This window comes from Oreochromis niloticus, linkage group LG16, assembly GCF_001858045.2.
Source record: "Oreochromis niloticus isolate F11D_XX linkage group LG16, O_niloticus_UMD_NMBU, whole genome shotgun sequence".
NCBI lineage: Eukaryota > Metazoa > Chordata > Actinopteri > Cichliformes > Cichlidae > Oreochromis > Oreochromis niloticus.
Window position 1 is genome coordinate 11,290,990 of NC_031987.2, and position 26,731 is coordinate 11,317,720.

Consider the following 26,731-nt stretch of genomic DNA (forward strand, 5'->3'; position numbering starts at 1 on the left):
TTTCTCAGGTATGTTTCAGCCTCATTGACGAGCTGACGGCCTTGGATGCTGTGGGGGAGAACGATGCATCACTGCAGGTCCCAAAGGATCATCCTTTCACAATGCACACAGTGGGTGGACAGACCATGGCAGTCTTCAGCCACAGTGACACAGGTCAGTCTAAACCAACTGTTTCAGCCCTCGTCTCCGTGCTGCTTTTGTGCCGGATCATGAAGCCATCTGGATCATGTTTGGTTGCTGGCTCGAGGGTTCAAACTGAAATAGATAGACAGTGCATGTGATTCCTGCAGGGTGGTGCATAATAAAGTCGAGAAAAATCGGCTTTGATATAAGAGGGACAAAATATAAAAATTCTGTTTTATATAATAATTAAAGAAATTTTTGGGGGTTTTGCTTTCAATACGAGCAAATTCCTCCTGCATATTCAGAGCAACAACTTCTCCAACCAAACAACCGTGATGCTTTTTTGTTTGCAGTGTTTTTAACAGTCCCCATAAGGATTACTGAATCAGCCTACAAGTGTGTTTCCATTTTTAAGAGGTTATTAGGAGAAAGGTGCAGCAGAGGTGGAACAAACACATCTTAATTTTGACCAGGAGATTGACTCTGGGGCCATTAGACCACTTTTAAATCAGACCCACTAAGGCCATTTCCAGCTCTGTGTTTTTATTCTTGGATTCTATTAAAGTGCTTTGCATAATTCACAGTTTTCAGATTTAACAATCTTATACAAGGCCTTGGTGCAGTCCTGTTTTAGCTCTTGTTTTAAGGAGACCCTTGTTTTTCAGGTAGCTTTCTTTTGATTGGCTGCTACTAACAAACAGAAGGTTTCAGCAGCTCACTGACTAATATGAACATGGTAGGGATAACCACATACATCTATGTATCCTTATAATTTTATATATATGTATATATATATATGTATATATATGTATATATATGTATATATATATATATATATATATATATATATATATATATATATATATATATATATATATATATATGCCCTGCTGGTGGTCAGATACCCTGCTGGGATAAACAGCTGGGCAAAAGAGGAGATTGAAGCCACTCACCCCCAGGCGGCTAAATGGAAGGAAGATGACGGGGACTAGTGAGTGTCAGAACCACTGTCCAGGATGAAACGACATGCACACAGGAGTAAATCAGGAAGATGGACATAACTGATCTAGTGCTTAGTGAATACCTCAGGCAGCAGAAACCCAAGAAAGAAGAGGGGTGAGAATATTAACCATCATTGAAGGACAGGCCCCTGCACAGCATGTACAGATAGACGAAGTGGCTGATATTGATTATTGCTATCAGTGGGTTGCTAACTGGACTGTTAGAAAGCAGAGGTACTAATTATGGACAAGCTCCAAATACAAGATCGGTGAAGGCAGGGGTCTACCACATCAGGCAAGACCCCAGGTGTAAGCTGTGTAAAGATGCCATGTAGCTATACCAAGAGATGGCAGCATGAGGAAAAAGGACCATGAGAATCTGGAGAAATGCCAAGGACTGAGAGAGGAGCTCGAGAAGATGTGGAGGGTGAAGGCAACAGTGATCCCCGTGATAATCAGTGCAGTTGGTGCAATGACCCCAAACTGGGTGCATGGCTCCAGCAGATCCCAGGAATGACATCCGAGATCTCTGTCCAGAAGAGTGCTGTTACAGGAACAGCAAAGATGATGCGCAAGACCCTCAAACGCCGAGGCCTCTGGTAGAAGACTCGAGCTACAAGGATAAGACCGCCTGCAGGACAAGAAGGGAATTTCACTTTCCAGCATTGTTTACTTTTATTTTCTCTTGTGATTTGGTTATTTGGAGGCAGCAAAAATGCTTGTGCTTTTTGCACACACATGCTTCAGATTTTTTTTTCCATAATTACACAGTGGAGCTGTATGTGAGGATGCAAATGTCTGACTCAGATGAGATATAAAACCGGTTTTAACCTGCTGGCTCCCTGGCAGAAAGTCAGTGTGATGGCCAGCTAATTGACTTGGCTGGTGAGTTGTTACGCACTCATTAGCTGGTTCCAGCTTCCATGGTCACCGTCCCGCTGTCTGTATCCACACTTTTCCTGGGGCTAGTTAATCCTGCCCTCCAGTTCTTCTTACAAAAAGCGGCCCACTGTGCTGCTCATATACCACACCCGGCCACAAGCCACCGAGCTGTGCTTCTTATGCATTTAAAGTTGGAGAATAGATTGAGTTTATCGAGGCTCAAAGACCTCTAGTCATTTGCTTTGCCCAGTAAAACAGAGATACGTGGCACCAGGGATCCCGAAGGGAATCAATTGCTTGAGAGATTGATTAGTCTTTCACTTCAAATCAGGTCAGGAGAACAATTTGCACGTCAGGACCACTTTGGGTCTTGACCAGAGCCTGGCTTTGCAGAGTTAGGCGAGAATGTAATGCGTATGGAGAATTCACATCGTGCGCACTGCCTCCTGTGAGCTGTACCCAGACAGCAGCTTCATCTAAACCTCAGCTAAAATGAGACCACCTCTGTGCAGACTTGATTTTATCTATTATCTGGAGTTCATGTGTGAAAACCGCTTAAATTAGGTTTAGTTACAAAAACTACTATGTTATGGTTAGGAAAAGTTTGAAATACTATTTTTTACTCTGTTAAAATGTTCAGAAAGCTCAATTTTCAAGGTCAATGGAGTACAGAGTTGTTTTCTGAGGTAGTGTTATCTGATTAAGAAAATAGAAGTTGTTGTATAATCAGAAAAACAGGAAGAAATGTGGTTTAGATTCAAGGCAGGCATCAGCATTAGAGTAGCTTCCTTGCACACTTGCAATATATTATGCTAATGCTGTGGAATGACTTCCAGTCAAACCAACCATAAAAGCCATTTTCTGGTTCCTCTAATTGTAAAGTATTGATCGGAGAATAGAAAGAGAAAAGCCTTTGAGCTGCCATGTTGACGACTAATATAAGGGGGGGAAAAAAGCTGTGAATCTACTCAGGATGTGACATTTAAGTAGCCTTGGAGTCTCTTAGGTTTACTTGCTCTGATGGAAAGCTGTTTTTGATATATTCTGCACTGATTGCACTGTAAAATTCATGAGGATACTCGGAGAGTGGCTTCTGATTTGTGGAGGACGTTCGCTGCCAGGCACGATGTGTCATACCCCGTCTGAGCCAAAGGGATTTGTCGGGATTTGCATCAGACCAAGAGCTTAAAAATAGCTGCAACTGTATGGTTTGGTGTCTGGGAGTGTGTGAACTGTAAATTACAATAGATTAGAGTGTTAATTTTAAAGGGATAACTTTATTTTAGCACTTGAACAAGTCGAGCGAATCAAAAGTAAAGAAAAATGAGCTGGATTTAATTATTATTTCGAGGCAATACAAAGGGGAATAACTGAAAGTTAAATTATTAGAAAATGAAAAGAAAAGCTCCCTGACGTTGAATAACATTTTTTTTTTTAAATCTCAGTTCAGTGAAAACTTCCATTTAGTGAAAAGGTAAATAAATGGCAGGGGGTGGGGTGCTCAAATCAGCAAAATGTCAAGAGCAATTCTGCAGCTCCCAGGGTGCCGGTGCTCAGTAACAACGAAATTACTGTTTGTGGTGGTGATGCTTTTGGGTGGTGGTGTATTTCGAGCGCTCCCCGGGTGCTACCGGATTAGTTTTGACTGGAGACCAGAAGTCTGTCCAGAGTGGAAGGTGTGAATCCGAATGGAGCAGTGAATACATTTCGTGGGCAGTTTGGAGAGAAAAAGAACAGTTTTTTTTTTGTTTTTTTTTACAGCAACAGGACAGATAAAGCTTTTTTTTTTTTTTACATTACATACTGCAGCAAATTACAGAAACACCTTACCGCTAGTTAATTTTAACTTAATCTTTGAAGCCATTTTCAGTACACTAATTGGACAAATGAAGTTTTAATGATTGATTACTTTAATGTAGGGTTACTCCAGCTCCTGACCCTCTTTGAGCCTTTTTTCTTTTGGACTTTGAAACCTGAAGTGACGCCTGAACATAAATATAACAAAAAAATATTAAGTGTGAAAGCCTGAAACTTTTACTGGCTTTTCTTACCATAAAAATGAACCCGGGGACAGATACCTAAAAAATGTCTGAGTATTGACTAGATAAAATACAGAGTTGCATATTTGAGTGCACACTAATAAAAAAAAAAAGACCATTTCTGAATGGTTTACAGCTTTATTTATAAAACATGCAGCATACTTTCAGCATGAAATTCTTAATCACAAAAATGAAGAAAATATATCAAATTTAACCTTGAGATCCACTTTATAGACAAGCATATTGCCCCGGAGGAGTCTAATAATTCAGGTTAAGATTAAAATGTACTAAGAGGCATTAAAACGCACATATGTAACAGCTGTCATATGTACAAATAAATAAATAAAAACCATTAAGAGTAATGAAAAAAGGATTAGTAACTCATTTCATGTGAGTAGCCTTGCAAGGTCAATTTGCCGTGTGCACATACCGCGATTAGTAGTCTGTATTTTTGTAGGGTAACAATCCTACAGTAATACAGAGAAAACCCCAACAATCAGATGGCCCTCTCTGGCGATAGTGGGGGAAAAAAACTCCCTTTCTACAGGAAGAAACCTCCAGCAGAACCAGGCTCAGGGGAAGCAGCCATGTATAGAACGGCACAATATTTGGACTTATTTTCAGAAGTTTTGTAACTCTTCCCATGGATAAAGACTTACCACATGGTCATTCAACAGAATAATGTAATAAGCAGCTTTTTCAACTGTTTATGTCATGAAAAATTCAGTTTTTATAAGGGGTCCACAGTGTCAAAAGAGGGATGGTACACTTTCTGTGAATTAACAAAAACTATATAGCAGCCTTTAAACTTTCGTTTTATAATTACAGGACAATCTGGGTAATGATGATATTTACTGATCCAGCTGTATGGGCTGTATGTGGCCCACAATATTTGACATCCCTGATTTGGATAGTCGAGCAGAAAGACCACAATAATCTGAGGTGGAACGACTCCAGAATGAGCTGATGTTAGACTGTGTTACAGAGAAAGCGAACCAGCGCTGCTGCTTTGTGTGACTGACTTGTAAATAGTGACTCAGCCCTGCAGCTTGTATACATGGGTGTCAGTAACAATAGATTTTAAGAGCTGGAGCTGACATGAAGATGGCGGTGTAGCCAAACCATTAGTACCAACACATTCACCATGTCAAGTTTGCAGACATGTTGGTCGTGTCTAGTTTGCTGAAAAGGAGGGCAGTGTTCACAGAGTAGATTTCCTACATGAGCAGTTCAGTTATAAGAATGGCTCCCACATAAGCATTACGTGAGCTCATGTGGTGATTTTATTTAAATAGGCTTCAACACCACAAGCACCATTGGGAAATCCAGTCCACCAGTCGAGTTATTTGGAACTCGTGATTCTATATTTGTGTCTGTCTGTGTAAGGTAAAGGCCTGAGTAACAACCAACACAGACATGCTTTTGTGCAGTCTGTGTTGGCTACCAACAGCAGCCAATTGACGCTGGCGCTGCGCACGGACAGAAAGGTGATTGGTTTATTTCAGTTTAAAGTCCACCACAAAGAGAAAGAAGTGAAGAAAAATCATTAAAGATCAAGAAAGTTTACATGAGAACTCTGGAAAGTGGATTTTAAATTTGTTTTTAACACTCTGTGTCATTAAGCTAGAGGACCAATTACAGCACAGATGCAAATGTTAGTAGCCCTTAGACAAGTTGTTCCAAAAAACTTTAACACTGCCCCTAGTGTGAGTATACAGCTATAGCATGTAGAAATGTGAGGATCTACTTATCAAAAGTAGCCTTGACTAATGATGCACACTTTAAAACTTTAAACAGGTTCAAGCCACAAGTTTATTTGTTTTTTTACTGCACATTGACTTAATTTCTTTTTTTTAGCCAAAGTATTAAAAAAAAGTTAATTAAATTAAATCCCCATCGTTCTAAATCTGCACCAGTCTTTCTTTCAATATAGGAAAATAAAATCACAAATATTTTTATTTTTATTTATTTTTCAGTCCACAGAAACTAATCACTTCCCAAATCCTCCACAAATCGTGTCCAAAAAACAAATATGTCCTCCAGCATTTGAGAGTATTATGCAACCCTTTTAAATGTTTTAATGGGACCCTGTGTGCCCGTGTAGGACAAAGTTCAATTTTGGTAAAGCAATAATAGTTTAGGCCACTAGACTAACAGTGATGCAGCTTTTGTAGTTTTGCCTCTGTGCACCGTCGCTGTGGATTTTAAATCAAACAATGAAAATGCGACTGAAGTGCAGACTTTTAGCTTTAATTCAAGGGGTTTAAATAAAGTGATGCATTAACTGTTCAGCAGCACTTTCACAGATAGTCCTCCATTTCCAGCAGCTTGAAAGCAATTTGAAAAACTAACAATTTAAAAAAAAAAAAAAAGGTTTGTTTGTTTTTTAATTTTTGCAGTCATTTTTTGCCTGAAGTCTAGAACCTCTGAAATGCTCTACCGTGCCTTTTCTCTTTAGTAACTAAAAAACATACTATATTAGGTTGAGATCGAGTAAAAAACATGTAGTATATGTTTCTGTTTTTTATCCGTTTGATCAGTTTTGCAGCATTTGACCAAATTATTCACTTTCTGGGATCTTTTAGGTGTTTCTGTGCAGAGCTGGCTATTGCACTCAGTCCTTTTAAGAATGCACCCGGTTGTTCATTTGGACACTCATATAGTCATTCCTCTGTGTCTAGTTTATTAGGTTATTGGTTTATTTTTGGTTTTTCAGCTTGAAGATAGCTTCCTTCACTTGCATTAGCATCTCTTTGAACCTCGTATTGAGAATTGCCAGCAAACAGCTACAAAATGCAAGTTTAATATTTAGGATCAACTCCAGATTCTTTTTTATGCTTGAAAAATAAATGATGTACCAAGCCTCACTTGGCCATAAAACTGCCTGTCAGTTGTCCAATGACTTTGGAGCATCTGAAAATAGTGACTCTGTATAAAAAAAAATCTCTTTCTTAAACAGTTAATGCGATACTTTTGATGAAATGCTTTAAATAAAGCTGAAAGTCTCTACTCAGTCACATCTGTAGTATTTAAAATCCACTGTGGTTGTGCACAGAGGCAAAATTGCAAAAAATTGTCATGGTTCAAAACCTTTTGGACCTAATTGTGTTCATGAATATTTGCACTATTCCCAAATCGTAGAATAATAATTAATATCGACGTTATCATCCATCTCTGTCTGAGAAAACTATTACCAAACTGTAGTGAAAATTAAAATAAAGCGTTGTCCTTATCGAGGTTTATTCTATCACCGCCTTCACGCACTTTAGATGCACCCACACTTGCATGTGCATGTTAATACCTCCTACATGTGATAATGGATATTTCAGTTTCTCCTTTTCAAGCCTTTTCTCTGTTTGTTCAGTCCTTTATTAAAACCAGAAACAGAAACACTTTAATAAGTGCCGAACTGGAAATTTTCAGCAGAAGTTTAGAATTATAAAAAAAAAAAATTATAATTTTTATTTTTTTTAAGGAGAGAAAAACATTATTGCGTTAGTCTGCAGCAGCAGCAGCAGCAGTGGGCGGGCACAGGTGTCAGAGGATCACCAGGATTATAATCTTATGTTTGTGAACGTGGAAACGGCACAGGAGGCGTTTAAACCTCTTCATTTTTTCTAGAAGGTGTTGGTGCTCCAGATGGCTGGCCTGACTGCCAGAGTGCACTGGAAACAAGACGTAGGATAACGTCCTCTGAGATGCGGTGGTGTGTATTCTCTATTTACCTGACCGCCGCGCAGCTCCACCCCCACTCGCCCACAGGAAAGGTGTACTGTATAACACCGGTCTCCCACTCGCTTCCCCACAGTCTCGCTCTCACGTACAATTACACAGCAGCTTTCCAGCCGTAACCATACCTGTGCACGCACGCCTGCACGGGTTTGATCTGCACTTGCACTCTCGCTCTCACACTTTTTGCCTCACCTACTCAAATGTTAACAGATTCTTGACACCTCGGCCAAAGCAGGTTCAGGCTATATTTTGAAATAATGGATTTTCTGTGTGATACATTTGGGAAATTATATAATCAGCTATTGGCATTCAAATTTCCACTATATTACCTTCTCTTGACTCCTGCTCACTTTACAGATTGCATGGGTTTGAATCCTTGTTAAACTCAATTTAATAAATGTTTGCAGTCATTGTAGATGTCACATGTTTATAAATGGACCTTTTTTAAGTACAGTTAGTCTGAACTAACTTAAATGCAGAGACGATGTCATTAATTATATCATGGCTGCAGTTCTAGTCATCACTACTAAAGTGAATTGTTACTGAATTTTATTTTCAGTTACAGTTCTGGCTTCCAAACATCAATAAATCAAGAAAATCGAGAGAAACTGACCGTTGTGCTCTGTTTTGAAATTATTTTCCTGTTTTGTCTTTGAGCGCATCCTTTTCATTTGCTTTGCTTTCAAATTCTCTTTCTACCAGACAGTTGCATGGTGACTTCAGTTCACATTTTATCATTTATTTATTTTTAATTTCAGTTGTAATTAAGGTTTAAGGAAGTATGCTTGAATTACAAAGCTGGGTTTCTTCTTTTTCATTTTAAAGTTTAATGAATCCACTGTTTTTTTCCAAACTCTGAGAGTAATTTTGTTTAATAAATACATATCATTTTTTTTCTTTGGTCATAATCAGTCTTACTGCACAGCTGGATTACTGTCAGACCTACAGGTGCTGGTACTATTATCCACAGAATCTCATCAGCTATAGATCCTTATATAGAAAAGTCTTTGATCAGAATCAGCTTTGTATATATGCACATCGAGGGAACGGAACTTTTTCTTTACCGTCAGTGTACTCAGTAGAATAGACAAACAGAAAATAACAAGTATAGCATATTTATATTTAGATTTCATATTATATTTGTATATGCATTTGTGCAGAGTGGAGATTGGGATAATTTGGGATGCATGAGGACTGGACAGTGTAGATATGTATGACAAAGCAAAAGTACAGGAAATTGCAAGATTTTAAGAAACGAAATACTAAAATGATACTTTTAGATTAAGAAAATATTAGAAGCGGCATTATTACTACTGTTAATTTAATAACAATTTATTCCCTTAAAATCTTGTGATTCAAGTGTACTTACTATTTGCTATCGAGTTTCTTTTATTTTGTTCGTTTGTTTGGTTGATTTGATCGTTTGTTTAGTTGTCAATAGTTTCGATTTCAGTTTTTTTTCTTTTTTTGACTGCTCCCTTTAGGGATCATCTCTGTGATATATTATCATTATTAACGCATGACGATGGCCAAAAAATCTAACACCAGTCTTCAAAATGGGAACTCAAACCCGCTGCACGTGGTCCGGCTCAGTTCATGACACACTAGCTCTAAAATTTATTTCCAGTTGTGACTGAAGTGACTATTTATTACTGACAAACATCTATCTAAAAACCTAAAAAAAAGGTGTTATTCAGTTGAAGAATTGGAATAACGGTATATGAAACTGTGTGGCAGTGATATGCAAATTACATTGTGACGCACAAGCGTTTGTTCCATTTAACGTCCCAGAGTTGGCTGGGCCTGCTTGATCCATCTCTGCTTGTAAGGAAATATGTAATTTAGCCAACCACGCAGTGTCTAATCCTTACAATCCAAACATTTCAGACTCTGTATAATGCATTCCTCCACCTCTGCTATACAAGTATGCACTGATCCAACAATTGTAAAAGGTTTTTAATTGTGACCATCCGTGATTGATACGAGCACAAATGGTGCCTGACATGCCTTTTGTCCTGTAAGGCTGCTAGCTAAATGTTCCTCCATTATTTCCCCTCTCGTTGTTCTGCTTTGTTCCGGCAAAAAGAACCAGGTATTGATTAAGAGGTTGCTAAGCAACAGGCTTAGCTGCCATAGTAGCGTGCAGAAGAGAAAAGAAAAGCCAGATGTAATGTGCTGCTCTGCTACAGTAGGACTTTACCTCAGCTGTCTGTGTGAAGCTTTCACTCCGACTTTGCAGTCCTTGAGTTCTTTGAAACTATTGAAAACCACAGAACAGTCTGTGCTCTTATTATCAGTGTTTACACAGCTACAGGATTTGCTTTGAGTTCTGTTATAACTTTGCACATTTGTTGAAACACTCGGGCGTGTAGTCACTTTTTCTTCCGACGGTATGTTCTGGTTCGCTTTGCAGTCTGTTGAGACTATTAAAAATAAAACATCTTCTCTGAATAGATGTTTTATTTTGTAGGATTGACTCTAGCGCTCAGTGTAATCGTACATTTCTGAACCCTGTCAGTGTGTTTGAATAAAAAATATTTTAATGCTAACATTAAATGCAACATAGTACTTTATCTTTTTATCACCAGGTAATGCTTCTAAAATTGGTACAGTTAACTTCTAACAAGCTCACGCCTGCATACAACAGTCCTTTACCCGCATTTGTTTATGAAACTATAGTTGACTCCTCTTGTTTTAGAAAGATATAAAATATCTGATCACTTGATTAGATATAGAAAAATGCAGGTAGCCCAAAGTCAAGAAGATGTGTAGCTCTTAAGGTAAATATTGATCTTTGAGTCCAAACCCTGCGCTGCTGACGAGTGCAGAAGTCGACGCAGAGCTTTGCAGATGCTGCTCTTCTTGTGGGTCCCGCTGTCTCCTGACACTTGAAGGCACCATCAGAAATATGTGGAAGTCAGAAAAATGGGTTTAGTGGTGTTTGTGATGTTATCTGTCACATAAGTCATGTACTTTTCATAATTTTATTATTTTCCATAATTCTTACTTACGCTTCCTCTCATTCCCTGTTCGTGCATTCTTACTCCTGCTCAGTGGAGAGGACGGTGCACAAATCATTCAACCGTTTTGATGTTTCTTTCTTTTCTTAGTGATGAACTTTTTGAGCTTTGTTGTGTTTTCTCCTTTTTGGCAGTGATAGCAGCCTGTCTGTCTCTTTTAGTTTAATTAATAATTAAAACCTTTAATTTATTGCCAGTTTCGCCTCCTCGCCTAATTTCTTTTCGACATGGATACTTTTGTTAATTTAAAACATTCCCTAGACTTTTAGGGAAAAGTAACAAATGAACAAACTGTGTTGTTTGGTTCTTTGACTTTTGTCTTGCTGGTAGATGAAACTGTGAGTGTTGAATATAGAACTTGTCTATCATCGTGGGCAAGGATAAATTCTGAGATGATGCAGTCCACCTGCATCTTAAGGATAAAGGTCACTCTTTCGAGGATGCCAGTGTTCACATATTGGACAGAGAGGACAGATGGTTTGAAAGAGGAGTGAAAGAGGCCATCTATGTCCACTGTGAGCGACCATCTTTGAACAGAGGCGGTGGTTTACGACACCAACTGTCTGCCATCTATAATCCAGTTTTGAGTTCCCTCCCCAGACGCCTTAACGCCCACTCACATCCTGGGCCATCTGACCTCAGGAAATCACATGATAGGGTGGGGCCAGGTTTCACAATGAGCTCACCCGAAACCCTGGCTGATTAGGTACCACACCCGCTTTCACACCTTGTCGCATGTGATTAGAGGATCACCAGGGGGTCCTTTGTCCCTCTTTGGGGGGACACTCCCACTGGGTTTAAATCTGGGACTCTCGGCCATTTGACCTTAGAACTGAAGAAGCTTCTCGGATGAGAGGTGAAACGTCTTCAAGCAACTCAAAGAAGTCCAGACGCTTTTCTTTGCAAACTCCTTTGACTACGATGACCTGGATGACTGAGAACCTTCACAGACACTCTGAGATGATGTGTTTAGCAAGTAAACGGTGTTTGATTTTTCACCTGCCATGTGTGTTGCCTGCTGTTATTGGAAAGAGGATGTTGAAGATGAAGCTGCCTGGCAGGAGGAAAAGAGGAAAACCTAAGAGGAGTTTCAAGGAGATAATGAGGGAGGACATGCAGAGGGTTGGTGTGACAGAGGAGAATGCTAAGGATGGGAGCAGATGGAGGCCGATGATTTGCTCTGGCGACCCTTAAAGGGAGCCGCTGAAAGTAGGTGACTTGTGTGGCCTGCTGTCCACTTATTAAAATAACAGGTTTAATTTTCATCTGAAAAACTAGTTAATGACAATAAACTCGAGTGTCAGTCCAAAGCATCAGCACACCTCCACATTTGAGGATCTCTTTGTTGTGGAGCTGTATATAAACACTTCAGATGAACAGCTTTGCACACTCTCAACCAGGTCATCACCTGGAAAGCTTTACAACAGCCATGAAGGAGTTCTCACATATGCTGAGCAGTTATTAGCTGTGTTTCACTCACTCCAGCTCATCCCAAACTCTTAGTTGGTTTCGGTTCAAGTGATTTTTTTTTAGGAGCCAGATCAACTGATGCAGCACTCCACCACAGCCCCTGCAGAGCCAAGAAGTCTGTTTTTAGGCAATGTCTAAACAAATAATAGTCCCCCTAAACACAAAGGTCAATTACGCCAGTGATTCAGTTTAAATATTAACATGTAGGTGCTACAAAACACATCACTTTGTTTGTAGAGACATTGTAACAATGTGTCAATGTCTTTTAGTGTTTAATATTATTCTTACAAAGATTCCACTTACGTTTTATGAAAAGTTATATTTCAGTTCATACAGATATAATCATTCTACCAGACAGGCTGCAGGAGGACATTTAATACACGTGACAGACGTGAGTGCCGGTGGCAGCCCTGCCAGTTCTGGTGACTGTCAGTCAAGCTGCACAGGCGCTGGGCTGTGGGCACAGGTCCCAACTTAAGGACGTGGGGCCCTCGTGCCATCTCCATGGAGTCTGTTTCTGACAGTTTGGTCACAAACATGCACATGTGTAGCCCCCTGGAGGTCGTGTCTTCAGGCTCTGACAGTGTTCCTCCTGCTCCTCCTCACACAAAGGAGCAGATGCCAAACCTGCTGCTGGGTTGATGCCCTTCTATGGTCCTGTTCAGCTCTCTCCTCATGTTACAGCCTGTCTCATGGTACCACACTCTTTGAAACTGGGGTACAGAGAAACCTTATGTCGGCACATATGGTGTGTGTGTTACTGAAGGAGCTGGAGTAGCTGTGCAGCCTCAATAGGCTGCAGATATCATCTCAGGCTATGAAAAGCAAAACGAGATGAAAGAAAATGAAAAGCAAAACGAGAGAAAAATCATTCTGGAATAAGGAGAAAGCTATGGTCTGTGGCCACCACCTGCAAAACAACCAAAGCAGGTGAAATGGATTCACAATGTTTCCTGACTGGACAGAGTGATTTCCCTGAAGGTTAACAAACTTTGTTATACCGTAAAGATGGAGTGTTTCCTTTAGTTCAAAGAACAGTACTGTATCAAGCTGTGAAGGAATGGAAAACTGTATATTTATATTTATATATGGCTATATTGGAACAATATCTGATTTTTGAGGCTTCAGACCACAAATGAATCTATTACTAAAGTCTGTGTGCTTTAGTAATAAATTTATTTATGCTGAAACGATATCAAGTATGTCACAAAGTTTGCTAAACACTGGGAAGAACTTAAAGCAAAGGAAGCAGTTGCGGTGTATCTGGTTTGTTATATTTTAAGGAGCTTATCTTGAATGTGTCTGTGTTTCGTTGTTGATGAGATGTTATGTCACTGTGTAATTTGTTGTAGTGCGTCATCACAATGCTGAGAACTTTCTGCTGAGAAAGATAACCCAGGAAGAAAAGCAGCTAGCAAAGGTGATTTCAGTGACTTTGAACATGGCACAGGGTGTTGGTTGGTGCAAGGCAGGCAGAAACTCCTGATCTGTTGAGATTTTACAAACAACCATCTCTAGAGTTTACATAAAATGGTCTGAAAAAGAGAAAATATCCAGTGAGCTGCAGTTCTCTTGTTGAAAATGAATTATTAATGCCAGAGGTTAGCGGAGAAGTTGCCAAGCTACTTTGAGCTGATTTGAAGGCTACAGTAACTCAAGTAGCCACTCATTACTCATAACATTGCTCTGAATACACAACACATTCAACCTTTGAAGTAGATGGACTACAGAAGCAGAAGACTGCACAGGGTGCCACTCCTGTGGGCAAGGAACGAGAAACTGAGACTACTGTTTGCATGCGCTCACCAGAATTGAACAACAGAAGACAGGGAAAATGTTTCCTGGTCTGATGAGCAGTGTGCGGTGTGAGGGATAGCTTCTTAGCATACTTTGGCACTCTGGTACCAACTGAGCATTGTTTAAACTCCAAGACCTACCTGAGTATTGTTGCTGTCCATGTCCATCTTTGATTGTTTGGTATATTGATATTTGTCAAACTTTAATTAGGAGTAATGCAGGTCTATGTTAGTGCTGTAAGCTATTCATACCTTCTGTCTGAGAGGGGCAGCCAATCAGAAGAAAGCTGGCTTAAAGGGAGCATAGCTAAAAACACGTGTTTTAAATTTTAGGCCACATGTGAACTGAGGGGCTGCACAAAATAAGAAGTATTTTTAATTATCAAGAGAACATTTAAAGAGATGAAATATGGAGCTAGAAATGAGCATAAATCATTTTTAAGTACGAGTGCAGATGGATTCTGGGCAATATTTGTCATTGCTCACACCAGCCAAGTCATTCTTGGAGGAACGGATGGAGGAAGGCTTTTGAAACTGTGTCTGTAATGGCGATCGTTGCTTTAGGTTTTCTAAACGCTGCTAAATGCCTACTACTGTGATTCCTTATGAGAGCATCTATAAAACCAGGGCCTCCTCCCACTCTGCAGCTCCATATTTAAGACGTGACCCTGTGTGTTGGAGTGCGACAGCTTGATAAAGTCACCATCTGTAGTCTGACTGATAAATACTCATTGGCTTGGCTGTTGTTCCGAACAGGAAGCATCCGTTTACAACAACAATATCAGATCTCCGAGAGAGACAAAAGTGGAGATGTGGGCAGCGATTCAGAGGGCTGTGAGCAGGCTAAATATAAAGCAGAAATTGTCCTGTGTTGTTATTTGAAATCCCTGTTGCACAGTAGCATCACGCTCAAAAGTTCTGGAAGCGCGCAGGCTGCTGGTTGGATCCTGGGCAGACTGTCGTAGGTGTTTTATTGAAGGAGTGCGGGTGGCTAAGCTTTATAGGTTCATTCTGCCGGTGTGGTTTATGAATTGCTGAGGCTTTAGAGAGGAATATCTCTTGACTGGATACCTCTTGAAAAAAAGCATGGCTTTGTAGTTAGATGACACTAACAGGCGATGCTTGGTTATATCTGGCTTCATTCAGAAGCGTTCAGCAGGCTTTCCAGTATGAATTGTTTGCATTCATCTCTAGCTTTCAGCCATCCTCTTGCCATGCTGGAAGTTGTGCACGAATAGTGGAAAGGCTGGGCCGTTTCCATGGCTGACGTCAAGGAGCAGTCTTTCTGTGTTTTGTTAGGCGAGTCAAGGCTGCGGTAATCCAGTGGGGAGGTTTCAGACTTGCTGCTTTCACTGGGCTCAAACCTCTTGGGCATCCTTGCAGTCAGGGCTGGTTGAAGCTGTCAGCTCTCTCCTGTTGCACTGCTCTCTCGCAGCACAGAGCATATTTCTGAAAATATAATGTCACAGGTATTGTTGGAAGTAATTTGTTCGCAAGCTGACATTTGTTTTGCTTTCTTTATGTATCCGGAGACCCTCACTTTCAGCTCTGTGCTTATATTCCCCCTCCGTTGTCTCCCCCTCCTCTCATTTATTCGGGTCACGTTCGGGCTGGTAGCTGCGCATCGGGAGCGTAAGAAGCCATTGTTACTAATCAACACATACATTTTAAAAGCTCTCATGCCACCCCACTGTGTAGGAATGAAAAACATATTTAGTGTCTGCTCAATTGCTTGCAAGTTAAGCAGAATCGTGACAGCACCGCCTCATTTACATGCACTCAGTGCCCAGTTTATTAGGTACAAATGGTTCAAACTAATACATCAGTCCTGCAGTAAATCCCTCTGTGATGAAAATGTTATATTTTCATTGAAAGTGTTGTAGATTTGCGTTAACTGATTGCTTATTTTAAAGGAAATGGTTTGTGGTGCTCTTTTCAACTGTGTTGGATTATATAGAGAGGTGGTGGTGGGGTTTGTTGTGTTGTTGTTGGGGGAGTTTTTTTTTAGCCTCTGTGATATAAATGGTTTGGACAGTTTCAGCTAAGTGCACCTGGTGATGGCGTGTGCAATTATGCCTAAAGAATAAATGCATTTGGATTATTTATGTGAAAAACATGTTTATATAAATTATATGTAACCAAGAGGAATGGCGTCATATAGCCAAAACCATAGACTGTATTTAAAAGATGGATGTAGTCACCATGATATCACCAACTGGTTTGAAAAGTCCTGTTTTCCTTCTAAAATCAGGACTTCTCATATTGGTTTTAGAAGAAGGTGGAGTGCTAAGTTAACTGCTCACAGTTGCAGGCTTGTTTAGTAGGATGCACCCACTGTGTATGTTAGAGTTGTGGAAATGGGCAATGACTTTGTGGATCGTTAGTGGTCAATAACTCACAAATCAAAGCAATTTTTTTTATCTTATTTTCCATGGATGGATTCAATTAATATAATTATTATGATAATAAATTGAATCTGCCTCACTGTAGTTTTCATGTTTCCTTTTCTGCACATAAATGACACAACACAGACCCACAGCCCAGATGTGTGTGTGTGTGTGTGTATGTGTGTCTGTTGTACAGCAACATGCAGCCATCATTATCTGTAAATGAGAGCAAGCAGAGGATGTTTCTGACTGCTGATTAGATTTTTAAATTAGAGTTTAATGTGACGACACTTGGAGGGACAGTCCTTTATCGCTTCCCTTTTTTCTAATTCTTAACTTGATTTTTTTGTTGATTATAATAATAAAAAGGGCATTTTAGATAAAAACAGACTGGTTGAGTGTGTAGAACTATAAGTGTGAGGTAAAATCCTACAGACTCATGTTATAGACAGTCTGGGCCACAGAATAGTAACAATCAATATAATTCACAAGATATTTGCATGAAAAATTCTTTGAAGGTGACTCCAGAAATCCAGTCAAGAGGTCTAGTTTTATGACTCTGTTTAACTGAAGGGAACGCGTCCTGTGCACCTACCTGTCGCTCAAACAGCCTTTTAATAATGCATACTCCAAACCCTTAATAAGGTAAAAATGTTCTATAATCAAACTCTTGAGATTAAGAATTGCCTTTGTGAAAGTGTCCTGGGCTCACATTAACCCACAAAGTGGCATTAAACCAGCAGATTTTTTTAAAAAAATTAAGAGTTGAGTTGAGTTTGACATGGCAATTTTGGTTTTGAAACTGAACACTACCAAACAACCAAAAAGAAGCTCATCTGTGCTGATCTGAGCCTACCCACACAACCTACTCACACAACCTGCAATCCTTACAGGTTGTCAATTTTCAACCCAGTAAATCATTAAGTTGAACTTGAAGTTTTTAGTTGATCGTTAACATGACCCCACTCTACACCCCTACAAAGTTTTAAAAGAATTCATTCAAAACATTTTGTGCTACAAACTGAATAACACGCACACAAACGCTACAAAAACATAACCTCCTTGGTTTAGGTTATGAACCTTAAGTCATATTTCCACATAGACTCTTGTAAAAAACACTGGCTTCCTGTTCAGACCCAGAATCGACATCCATCTTTTATATACAGTCTTCTGTTTTTAACATGACTCACTTTTGGAGCCAGCCTCAAGTTTTTTTAAACTCTTCCTTGTTCACTGAATTTTTCACCCCCGATGCTGGTGTTTGGTTAAATTGTATAAAACACTGTTAAATATGAGCACTTAAGTGTAAATTATCTGATTCAGTTACTTATCGGGAGACATGGAAACAGTGTGTCATTGTAGCTTTACCCTACTGAAATATTGGCAATATGTTTCTATTACCCAGAGAGCATTAGGACAGGTGGGTGGTTTGTGCTTCTCTGTGGATAAAAAAGCTACTGCAGAGAATGAAAATCAAAATATGTGGATTAAAATAAGTTTTTTTTTTGCACCCTGCAGGTTTCTCAAAAATGCAGATCTCACATTCGTTTTTCCCTGTAGTCACGGTAAGGTGAATCACTGGCTCCCGTTCTTCTCAGAGAAGCATGTTTTGTTTTGCCCAAGGTGAAAATATAAGAGAGTGAGCCAGCAATTGTTTGGCTAGAGAAATGCCATGTGTGTTCTCGTTTCTGTTTTGCTTCTTGAAATAAAGGTTTATTCAGCCATCCCCTGCTGTGCTCCCACACAGCCGACACGTGACACCCTGAATAATGATAGAGGGGCTAAAATGTGATGTTCTGTCGCCAGTAGATACAACGTTCGCCTCTGTCAGTGGGGTGCTGAAAGGCTGGAAAGGTTTTTTTTAGTAATGCACGCTGGAGGGAAATGTTTTCTGTGAAGTTAGACTTGGAAAATGCTGAGGTTTTGTTACTTTCATGACCCATGCTGCTGTCTACAAAGCCCATCATATTAATGAATAAAAAAGTATCACATTATTGTCAGGGCTGTGTGCGCGAGCTGGTTGGAAACTCTGGCTGACATTGGTGCTTTTTTAACAAATGTAATTATATCCAGTCGCGAGGTTGTCTACATCAAATATTATCTACGCACGGGTCACGCAAACCATACGTTAGTAATGCTTTCTGTGTGAGATGTCTGAGAAAGAAAAGTAATTTTGTTTTGTGTGGGAGGGTTTTACTCAGCGGCGCAGAAACTTGCCGGATTCTGCCTTAAAAAGCTCCTCACCCACCCGCCCGTGTGGATTTCATTAGAGATTTGTTGCTTTTAATTTTCCAAATAAATCCGGTGCTGCGCTCATTGTTCTCAGATTTCTGCCGCTGAGGATAAGCCAGACGTGGCAGGGATGTCTTAAACCGCTTGACTGCTGCATATTTTATGGCAGGCTCTCTTGTAGAGCCTTGGGCAGTTGTTTGTTGCTGTACCTCCTAAAGGCACAAACACAAAGTTATTGAAGACGCACAAACAAATCAAGATTGCATAACACACGCTGCAGGTACACGAATGGAATCGGTTTGCTTACCCACACCTCTGCACCGCCGCTACAGTAAAACTAGTAATAATACATGATCGATTGCTTTGCCAATATTATCGGCTGATATTGGTCTATCACAGATAAAACTGTGTTGCCATACACGCTCAGGCCCACTTTATTAGGTACACCTTCTTTGTTGCATTTCAGATTCAGCAAGGTGCTGGAAACAGCTCTACTGTATTCGGAGCTGATGTTTGTACAGTGAACCTATTGCCACCTTTAAGAAAGCAGAAAACGACATGGATGGACATGGTCAGCAAAAATACTCAGGTAGCCTCTGTTGTATGTGCCAAAAAAATATCCCCAACACCAGTGCAACACCAACCTGACCCACTGATACAAGGAAGCAGGGATCTATGCTCTCATGTGTTTTTACACCAAATTCTGAAATTACCATCCAACTATTGGAGCATCTATCGAGACCCATCAAACCAGGCAGTGTTTTTCAAATCTTCTGTTTTCCAGTGTTGATGAGCTGGTGCAAATGGTAGCATCAGTTTCCTGTTTTTAACTAACAGGAGTGGGACCTGTTGTGGTCTTCTGCTGCTGTAGCATCAAGATTCTACGTGTTGTTCATTCAGAGATGCTCTTCTGCATACTTTGGTTATAACAAGTGGTTACAAGCTGGGGGATCAGGAGAGAGCTTTCCAGCTCCCTCCGCCTGCATGTGGAAGGCAACATGCTGAAACCTGTGATGAAACTGTATAGGAAAAAAGCACTTTTATGAATGTGTGTATGTGATTGGGTGAATGATGCTTGTAGTAAAAAGCACTCAGTGCTCAGTTGCTCAGAGTGCTCGGTTAGAGCAGAAAAGCACTATATCAGTACCAGTGCATTTATTTGAGTTACTGTTGCTTTCTTATTAGCTTTAAGCTGTCCAGCCCTCGTCCAATATCAACCAGGCATCTTCACCCACAGATGATCACTGGATGTTTTCTCTGTTTTGGGCCATTTTCTGCAAACCTTAGAGACGCTTGTGTGGAAAATTCCAGTAGATCAGCAGTTTCCGAAACACTTGAACAGGTAGGGCTGCTCGATTATGGCAAAAATGATAATCACGATTATTTTCACTGAAATTGAGATCTCGATTATTTGACGATATTTATTTAACAATAACAATGTATTGAATAATGGCTTTAAAGATTGTCAAAAAATAATATAAAATAGTGTGCAAATACCGATTACAGTGCAAATGTTTGCAATATAAAAAATAAATGAAAAATGTAAACATCTATGTTTAGTGAACTTCAAAATACTGCACAATATTTGATCCACGTCTGACTCCGCGAACCCATAATGTTTCCACCAGTGTTCCCTCAAATATTTCATGTGTCTGAGCGAACACACAAACTCCCTGAGCGGTCCCTTGGACCACTGTGGGCGACATCAGACGTGTGCACTGTGGTCACGCCAGCATCTAATCCATCCAAGTTACATGGTTTATTAAAATAATCAAATTACAGCATTTACATTTATGTTAGACTACTTTTAATTAACTGCTTTAGCCCACTTACAATGAAAATTTAAAAAATCCTGTTCATGACCTGTGTAGTATGTTAACACTATTGGAAGTAAAAATAACTTGAATTCCAATTTTGAAAACACAACTTTCTTTCTTTTCTTTTTTTTCATAAAGCTCTGACTTGTATTATGAGTATGAGTCTGTGGTCTGGGAGAGAGTCCTGTAACTCTCTGTCTGCCAAATACAGTATATAATGACCAATGCTGGGCAATTAATTATATAGTTACTACTTCAAAAAAGTAACTCAGTTTGGCAAACAACAAAGTTTTTTGCAGCTATTTATTTTTTTTAATGCAGCCAAGGCGTTTTTAAATAAACATGTCAAACTATTTACAGAACAATCAGCTGTTCTGCATCAAATCTGATGCCACACAAATTATTTGTGCCACTCCAAAAAATCATTTCTGTCCCCTATGAGATAAAGGAGAACAACAGCCTGATACCTGCAGGCCTGACAACAGGAGATGTATCACTCCTGTAACACCTGTAACATTCAGCAGCCGCCTCATTGTTCTGACACACCAACAAAACTATTGACTACACTACACACTAACTACACACTAACTACACAAGATTTGCGCTAAACGTCGCAAATCTCTCACATCTCAAAACACCGCCGTCACTCCTAAAACTTCCCCCCGTTTCTTAACAACTAGATACCTTGTTGCCATATCATTTTTTGATTGGTCGACATGGTACATTTTTCGACCAATAGGAAAGGGTGGGGGGTTTTTTGGTTTTGTTTTTGCTCACAGGCGGAGAGTGCTTTCGAGCGTTTTCCTTATAAAACGCCGTTTTTACCGTTTCTTCCTGCAGTAAATATAAACAACGACAGTATTCAGGAAGAAAACCAAACATTGCATATATTTTTATCATAACTCTGGTTTTACGTGGCCTATCAACACAATTTAAAAACTGGTATAAAGTCCACACTTTTTCCGTCAATTGTTCCGTCTGTCCTGCTCACATCTCCAAAGGTTGTACACGTTGTCATTAACGTGGCTTCACTGCACATCAGCCACGCCGCTTTGCTAGCTAAAACACCGGTGTCGGCACATAAGGACGCTGTCATAGCCTGTCAACCACGTTGATTGGCTGCGTATATACGAATGTGAATCGCATTATTGAATGGACTGTAGGATAAGGTGGCATCGTTCTAATCCCATACAGGAGCAGCCAGTCACTTACTGACTAACACTGCAAAACAGAATTGTTAAAGTTTTAATTTTAAATTTCAATTCAGGTTAGATTTTTTTTGTGCGCAACGCAGATTTTCTGTGCGCAGAGACCGTGCCAGCAGTGCGCAATTGCGCACGTGCGCAGCTTAGAGGGAACATTGGTTTCCACACCACTGAAGTCGTTTTACCTCTCTTTTCAACCAACGGCATTCTTTCTTCAGCAGACATTATCCTCTCCTCTTCAAATAACTTCTGCTTAGCTTTCCGAGCTTCCCTCGGGTCCTCTTAATTGTTGTGACGCGTGTTCGAAACGCAGAGAGGTGCGCTCGATTTGCCACACGGAGCAGAGCGAGAGTAAAGCACGAGGGAGGTGCTAATAATCGGCTCAGTCATTTTTAATGATCGTTGAAAACCCAGATGGTAATCGAGATTAAAATTCGATTAATTGAGCAGCCCTATGAACAGGTATACCTAATAAAATGACTGGTGAGTGTGTGTTTTCTGATATGTGGCTATTTTTATTGCAGAACATAATCAAAACAAAAAACAAAAACTTGGTCATTTAGAAATGGTGCCATCATGTAGTTTGTTGAACAGCTCAAAGCATCAAGCAAATGTGCTGCAGCCTATCAAACATGGATGTAGCCACAGTGATGTCACTTTTTGGTTTGTGGTGTTGTCTTTTTGATGCATCAACATTAGCATTTTAGCCATTGCTACTTTGTTTTTGTTTTTTGTTTTTATTGGAGGCAGAAGTGTCCATAATTGGACGATAGCGTGGAAGTAACAGATAAATAGAATCTTGGACTTTCACTCACCAAAAATGAAGCACAAATTTCTTGGATGAGCTGTTAAGAATACATTAATTAATCCACCCTTGTTGCCAGATAATTGCATCAAAACACATTCAAAAAGGTTTGCAGACATCTAAAAATTTAATTCACCCAAACTGAAATGGGCTTGTAATAAACAATGCATAATTAATTCATGCTAATTCATATTAATTTTAGGCTAATTTCATTAAAGGCACAACAAGTTTGCAAGCAATTGTTGGCCACACCAGTAATAATACATAACTTCCAGCTGTAAAACTAAATAGATACTCATCAGTACAAAAACAAGTCACCCCTGCTGAATTTCTCATGACTTTATGTAATTCTTAAAAATGCCACAGATGGGCAGCGAGTGCAGAGTATCTGTATTGTGGTCCCACCTGAATAAATTCAGCTCAGGCGAACCAGATCGTTTTGTTTCACCCGCGTCATTCCAGGTCTGCGTGTTGTTTGAGTCCTGAACGCTGCACACATCATAAATTCTGGAACGGAAACAGCACAGCATTAATAACATCTCTCCAAAGAGACTTTTTTTGGCACAGACGTTAATTAATTCACACGGATGCACGTAACGCACACAGCTACGCACGCACACTCAGACACACTCGTCTGATTCGGCCTGTGATGCCGTGTTGTGTCAGAGTGCGTTGATTACCACTTTCACACATGCTCTGGAAAGGTGGAGGGCAGGTTTACTCTGATTTCCTCCTCCACATTGTTCCGTCTCTGCCTCGGCTCTGCTGGAGATCCTTTTTGTATCTTTCTATTTCTGATCTGCCCTCTTTACCGCTTCTATTGTCTGTGTTTCTGCCTGCCCCCATTTTATTCTCTCAATATTTATTTATTTATTCAGAGTTTATTCATTATTTCATGCTGCGTCTTTCTTATTTTACAGTATATGGTCTCTTCCACATTTTCCAGTTTCACACTGGTTCTGTGATATAAGCTTGTTTTCTAGCAGTCTGCGAGTTTGAGGATGTTTATTTGTTTCTACAAGAAGCTGCAGAGGTGCACTGGGAACAAAGGCATTGATCTCACACCCAATGAGTGGCTTCAGGGTTGAATTTGAGTAAAAATGCAGTTGCAGGAGTGAGTTTTTAGGCCCATAAGAAAAAATATAATTGTTTAGGAAAATGCAGCTAATGACATCATCAGAAAAAGAACTTTTTCATCTTTTTCTGGTTTTCTGATTTGGAAACCTTTCTGCTGTAATTTGGTTATTTTATGGTCCGTGCATAGTGCTGTCTTTAGGTGCTATCTAATAACAGTGTTTTCTTTTCTTGTTTGTGTTTGTTCTCTTTAGTCCTTTAGTCTTTGCCATGATGATCTTCTTTGTAGTGAAGAGAAACTGAGTATTAGAAAGAATTAAACTGTCCACTGTAGCCACAGTCTGCGGTTGCCATGCATGCCATTTTAATCTTTAATGTGTTTTTTTTGGTGCTACGTCCTTGAAGAAGCTCTCAGCGTTTGAGCACACAGTGTCACTGCCGTCAGGCTCTTTGATTTGCATCTCTGCATATTGGTTGATTTCCCACAGTTACCCTTTCTATATTGAGTTACATAAATGTACACCAACATGAGACTGTAAATGGTATTTAACAGGCTATTTATGCATGTTGTTTCTGTGCAGAGTGACACGGGGTGAAAGTGACATCACAAGTAGTGTCTCGTGTGTGAATGAGTGTGTCTGTGTGTATACGGGGAATTTTACAGGAGAATAAAAAGGAAGAAAAACAGTATTACAGCCAGCAGCTTAGGAGCAAAAAGAGCAATGGTAACCATGGAGTCACTTTAACATTTCCTGAAACCATAAAACACAGAAATACTAAACCACAAATAACAATGACTAAATAAAATCCAAAGGTTAAGCAAAGACAAAATTCATAAAGGGATCATTAAAAAATAAAAAATCTTTTTATGGAGCTGCAAGAATACATCCAGTAGCAGCCGGCAGCAGAGACCCGTGTCTCTGTGTGGCCTCCAGTCTCAGCGGTGCCGACCTCCTGCACAGAAAAGATGCAACCTGCAGTTAATTATCCCGACACCAGGTCCCGTATTTGGGTGATGAGGAGAAGATGGTACTCACAGGATTTCGGCAGAGGTTTGAACTCAGCTGTAATGTTGCCGATCACCTTCCCCGTTTCCATCACTGCTCAATGGGACAACACGCACATCTTCCGTGGCATCCACACCACAGCTCTAAAGGCCATTACAAACTGAGCGCGTTTTAAAGTGACACAAAACTCTCAACTTTTCAATTTAGAATGTGCACTACAATGCTAGAAGTATTCGCTCGTCTGCCTTCACGTTCATATGAACTTGAATGACATCCTATTCTTAATCCATAGGGTTTAATATGAGGTCTGCCCACTCTTTACAGCTTTATCAGCTTCAACTCTTCTGAGAAGGTTTTCCACGGTTTAGGAGTGTTTATGGGATTATTTAACCATTCTTCCTGAAGTGCATTTGTGGGTCAGACACTGATCTTGAATGAGAAGGCCTGGCTCACAGCCTCTGCTCCAATTCATCCCATAGATGTTCTGTGGGGCTGATGTCAGGACTCAAGTTCTTCCACACCAAACTCGCTCATCTGTTTCATGACTGTCTGGTGTGCAGTCATGTTGAAATAGGAAGGGGTCATCCCCAAACCATTCCCACAAAGTTTGTATGTAAGTATGAAATTGCAGGGCTCGCAAAATCGCTAGCCAGGCGACCAAAATCTATCTCAGCCCCGCCCGTCGGGCCATCATATAGCCCGGCGGGCGGGGCTGAGATTATGAGAGCCATACTTACAGAGCCCTGAATTGTAAGTATGAAATTGTCGAAAACCTCTTGTATACTGAAACATTAAGAGTTTCTTTCACTAGAACAAAGGGGCCGAGCCCAGCTCCTGAAAAACAACCCCACACCATAATCCTCCTCCACCAAATTTTATACTTGACACAGTGTAGTTAGTAAGAAGTAAAACTATCTGCAGACACAAGAAAAGATGAATTTTCAAAATAAAAGCATGAACATAAAAGCATAGAAGTTATAAAACTGATAAAAACAAATAAAAACACTACATAAAATTTAAAAAAAAAAAAAAAAACTTCCTCCAGAGACGTGTGCAGCATTGCTGGGCTCTGCTTTGAGTGAGCATGTCCTGTTTCTGTAGTCATTTCTATGATACGTCAGTGCACGAGTGTAAGGATCCCAGGATTTCAGCAACAGTCTGCAAAGATCAGACAAGAAAACCTCAAGGGGGAAGAAACGGTGCAATCTCTTTGTTTCCTGTTTTGACTTCTGTTCCTAATCCTGCAGTGAAGTGTTGTCTTTCCTGAGAAGATGCGCCTCTCGTTTAGGAGGCAACAACAGTGAGTCATGAGTGCCTCAAGTAGAAATGGTTGTAGACGATAAGCGGTAACCTCGTATGTGAGCTGGCGGCTGCTGCTGTTTAAAATCGGACTTGGACGCTGATATATTTTTAAAAGGTTAATAAAAAGCTAAATAATAATCAGACAATGATCTTTAACTGGTTCTTAGATAAATTTTAGCCAACACTTCCAAGGTTTCGTCAAGTCTATTAAAAGCTTGATGTCCCAGCTGTCCATATTTTATATATATGCACAAAAAAAGCTAGAACTAACAAATGGTCTACTGTTGCATTAGCAGCTTTTACACATAAACCGGGTGAGAAAGGAATAAAGTACCAATGGAAATGTTAAAACTTAACACGTTTGACCTGTTCAGCTGGTATCTGTCCACTAATTACAAACCACTCTTTGCCCTGCGTGAACAGTGTTAACCGTGACTCAGTGCTTTCTCTATGATACAGGCTGTAAAGTGGGAAATAAAAACCCTGTGCTGCAAACAGAAGCCCACAAGGCTTCCAGTACCAAAAAATCTACAGATTCTGCACATTCATACTTGGATATCTCTTTTTGATATTACTGCTGTCTGCGCTGAGTCTGAAAGCAGTAGGGGCCTGACCTCCCCTCCCCCTCTCCTTCTTCATTTCATCCTTCCTCCACCACCTCCTCCTCCTCCTTCTCTGCTTTTGCTTCTCTTTCTGGGATTGAAAGATAAAAAAAAAAATCTGAGGTATGTTAGTCATTTTCTGGCTGAGCGGCACCACACGACTGAGCCATCATGATAAGGAGGGGTGTGTTGGAGCGACAGAGGGGAGTTCAGTGTGGGAGTTGAGTTTGCCTGGCA

General features: G+C 40.1%; 1 protein-coding gene across 1 annotated transcript in view; it reads left to right on the forward strand.

Moving 5' to 3' along the window:
* LOC100699655 (general transcription factor IIF subunit 2) overlaps positions 1–26,731 on the forward strand; it is a 70,838-nt gene that overhangs the window by 2,732 nt on the left and 41,375 nt on the right. Inside the window, exon 4 of the mRNA XM_003445311.5 lies at positions 9–153. Within this exon, the coding sequence (XP_003445359.1) occupies positions 9–153 (145 nt within the window). The remainder of the gene's footprint in view (positions 1–8; positions 154–26,731) is intronic.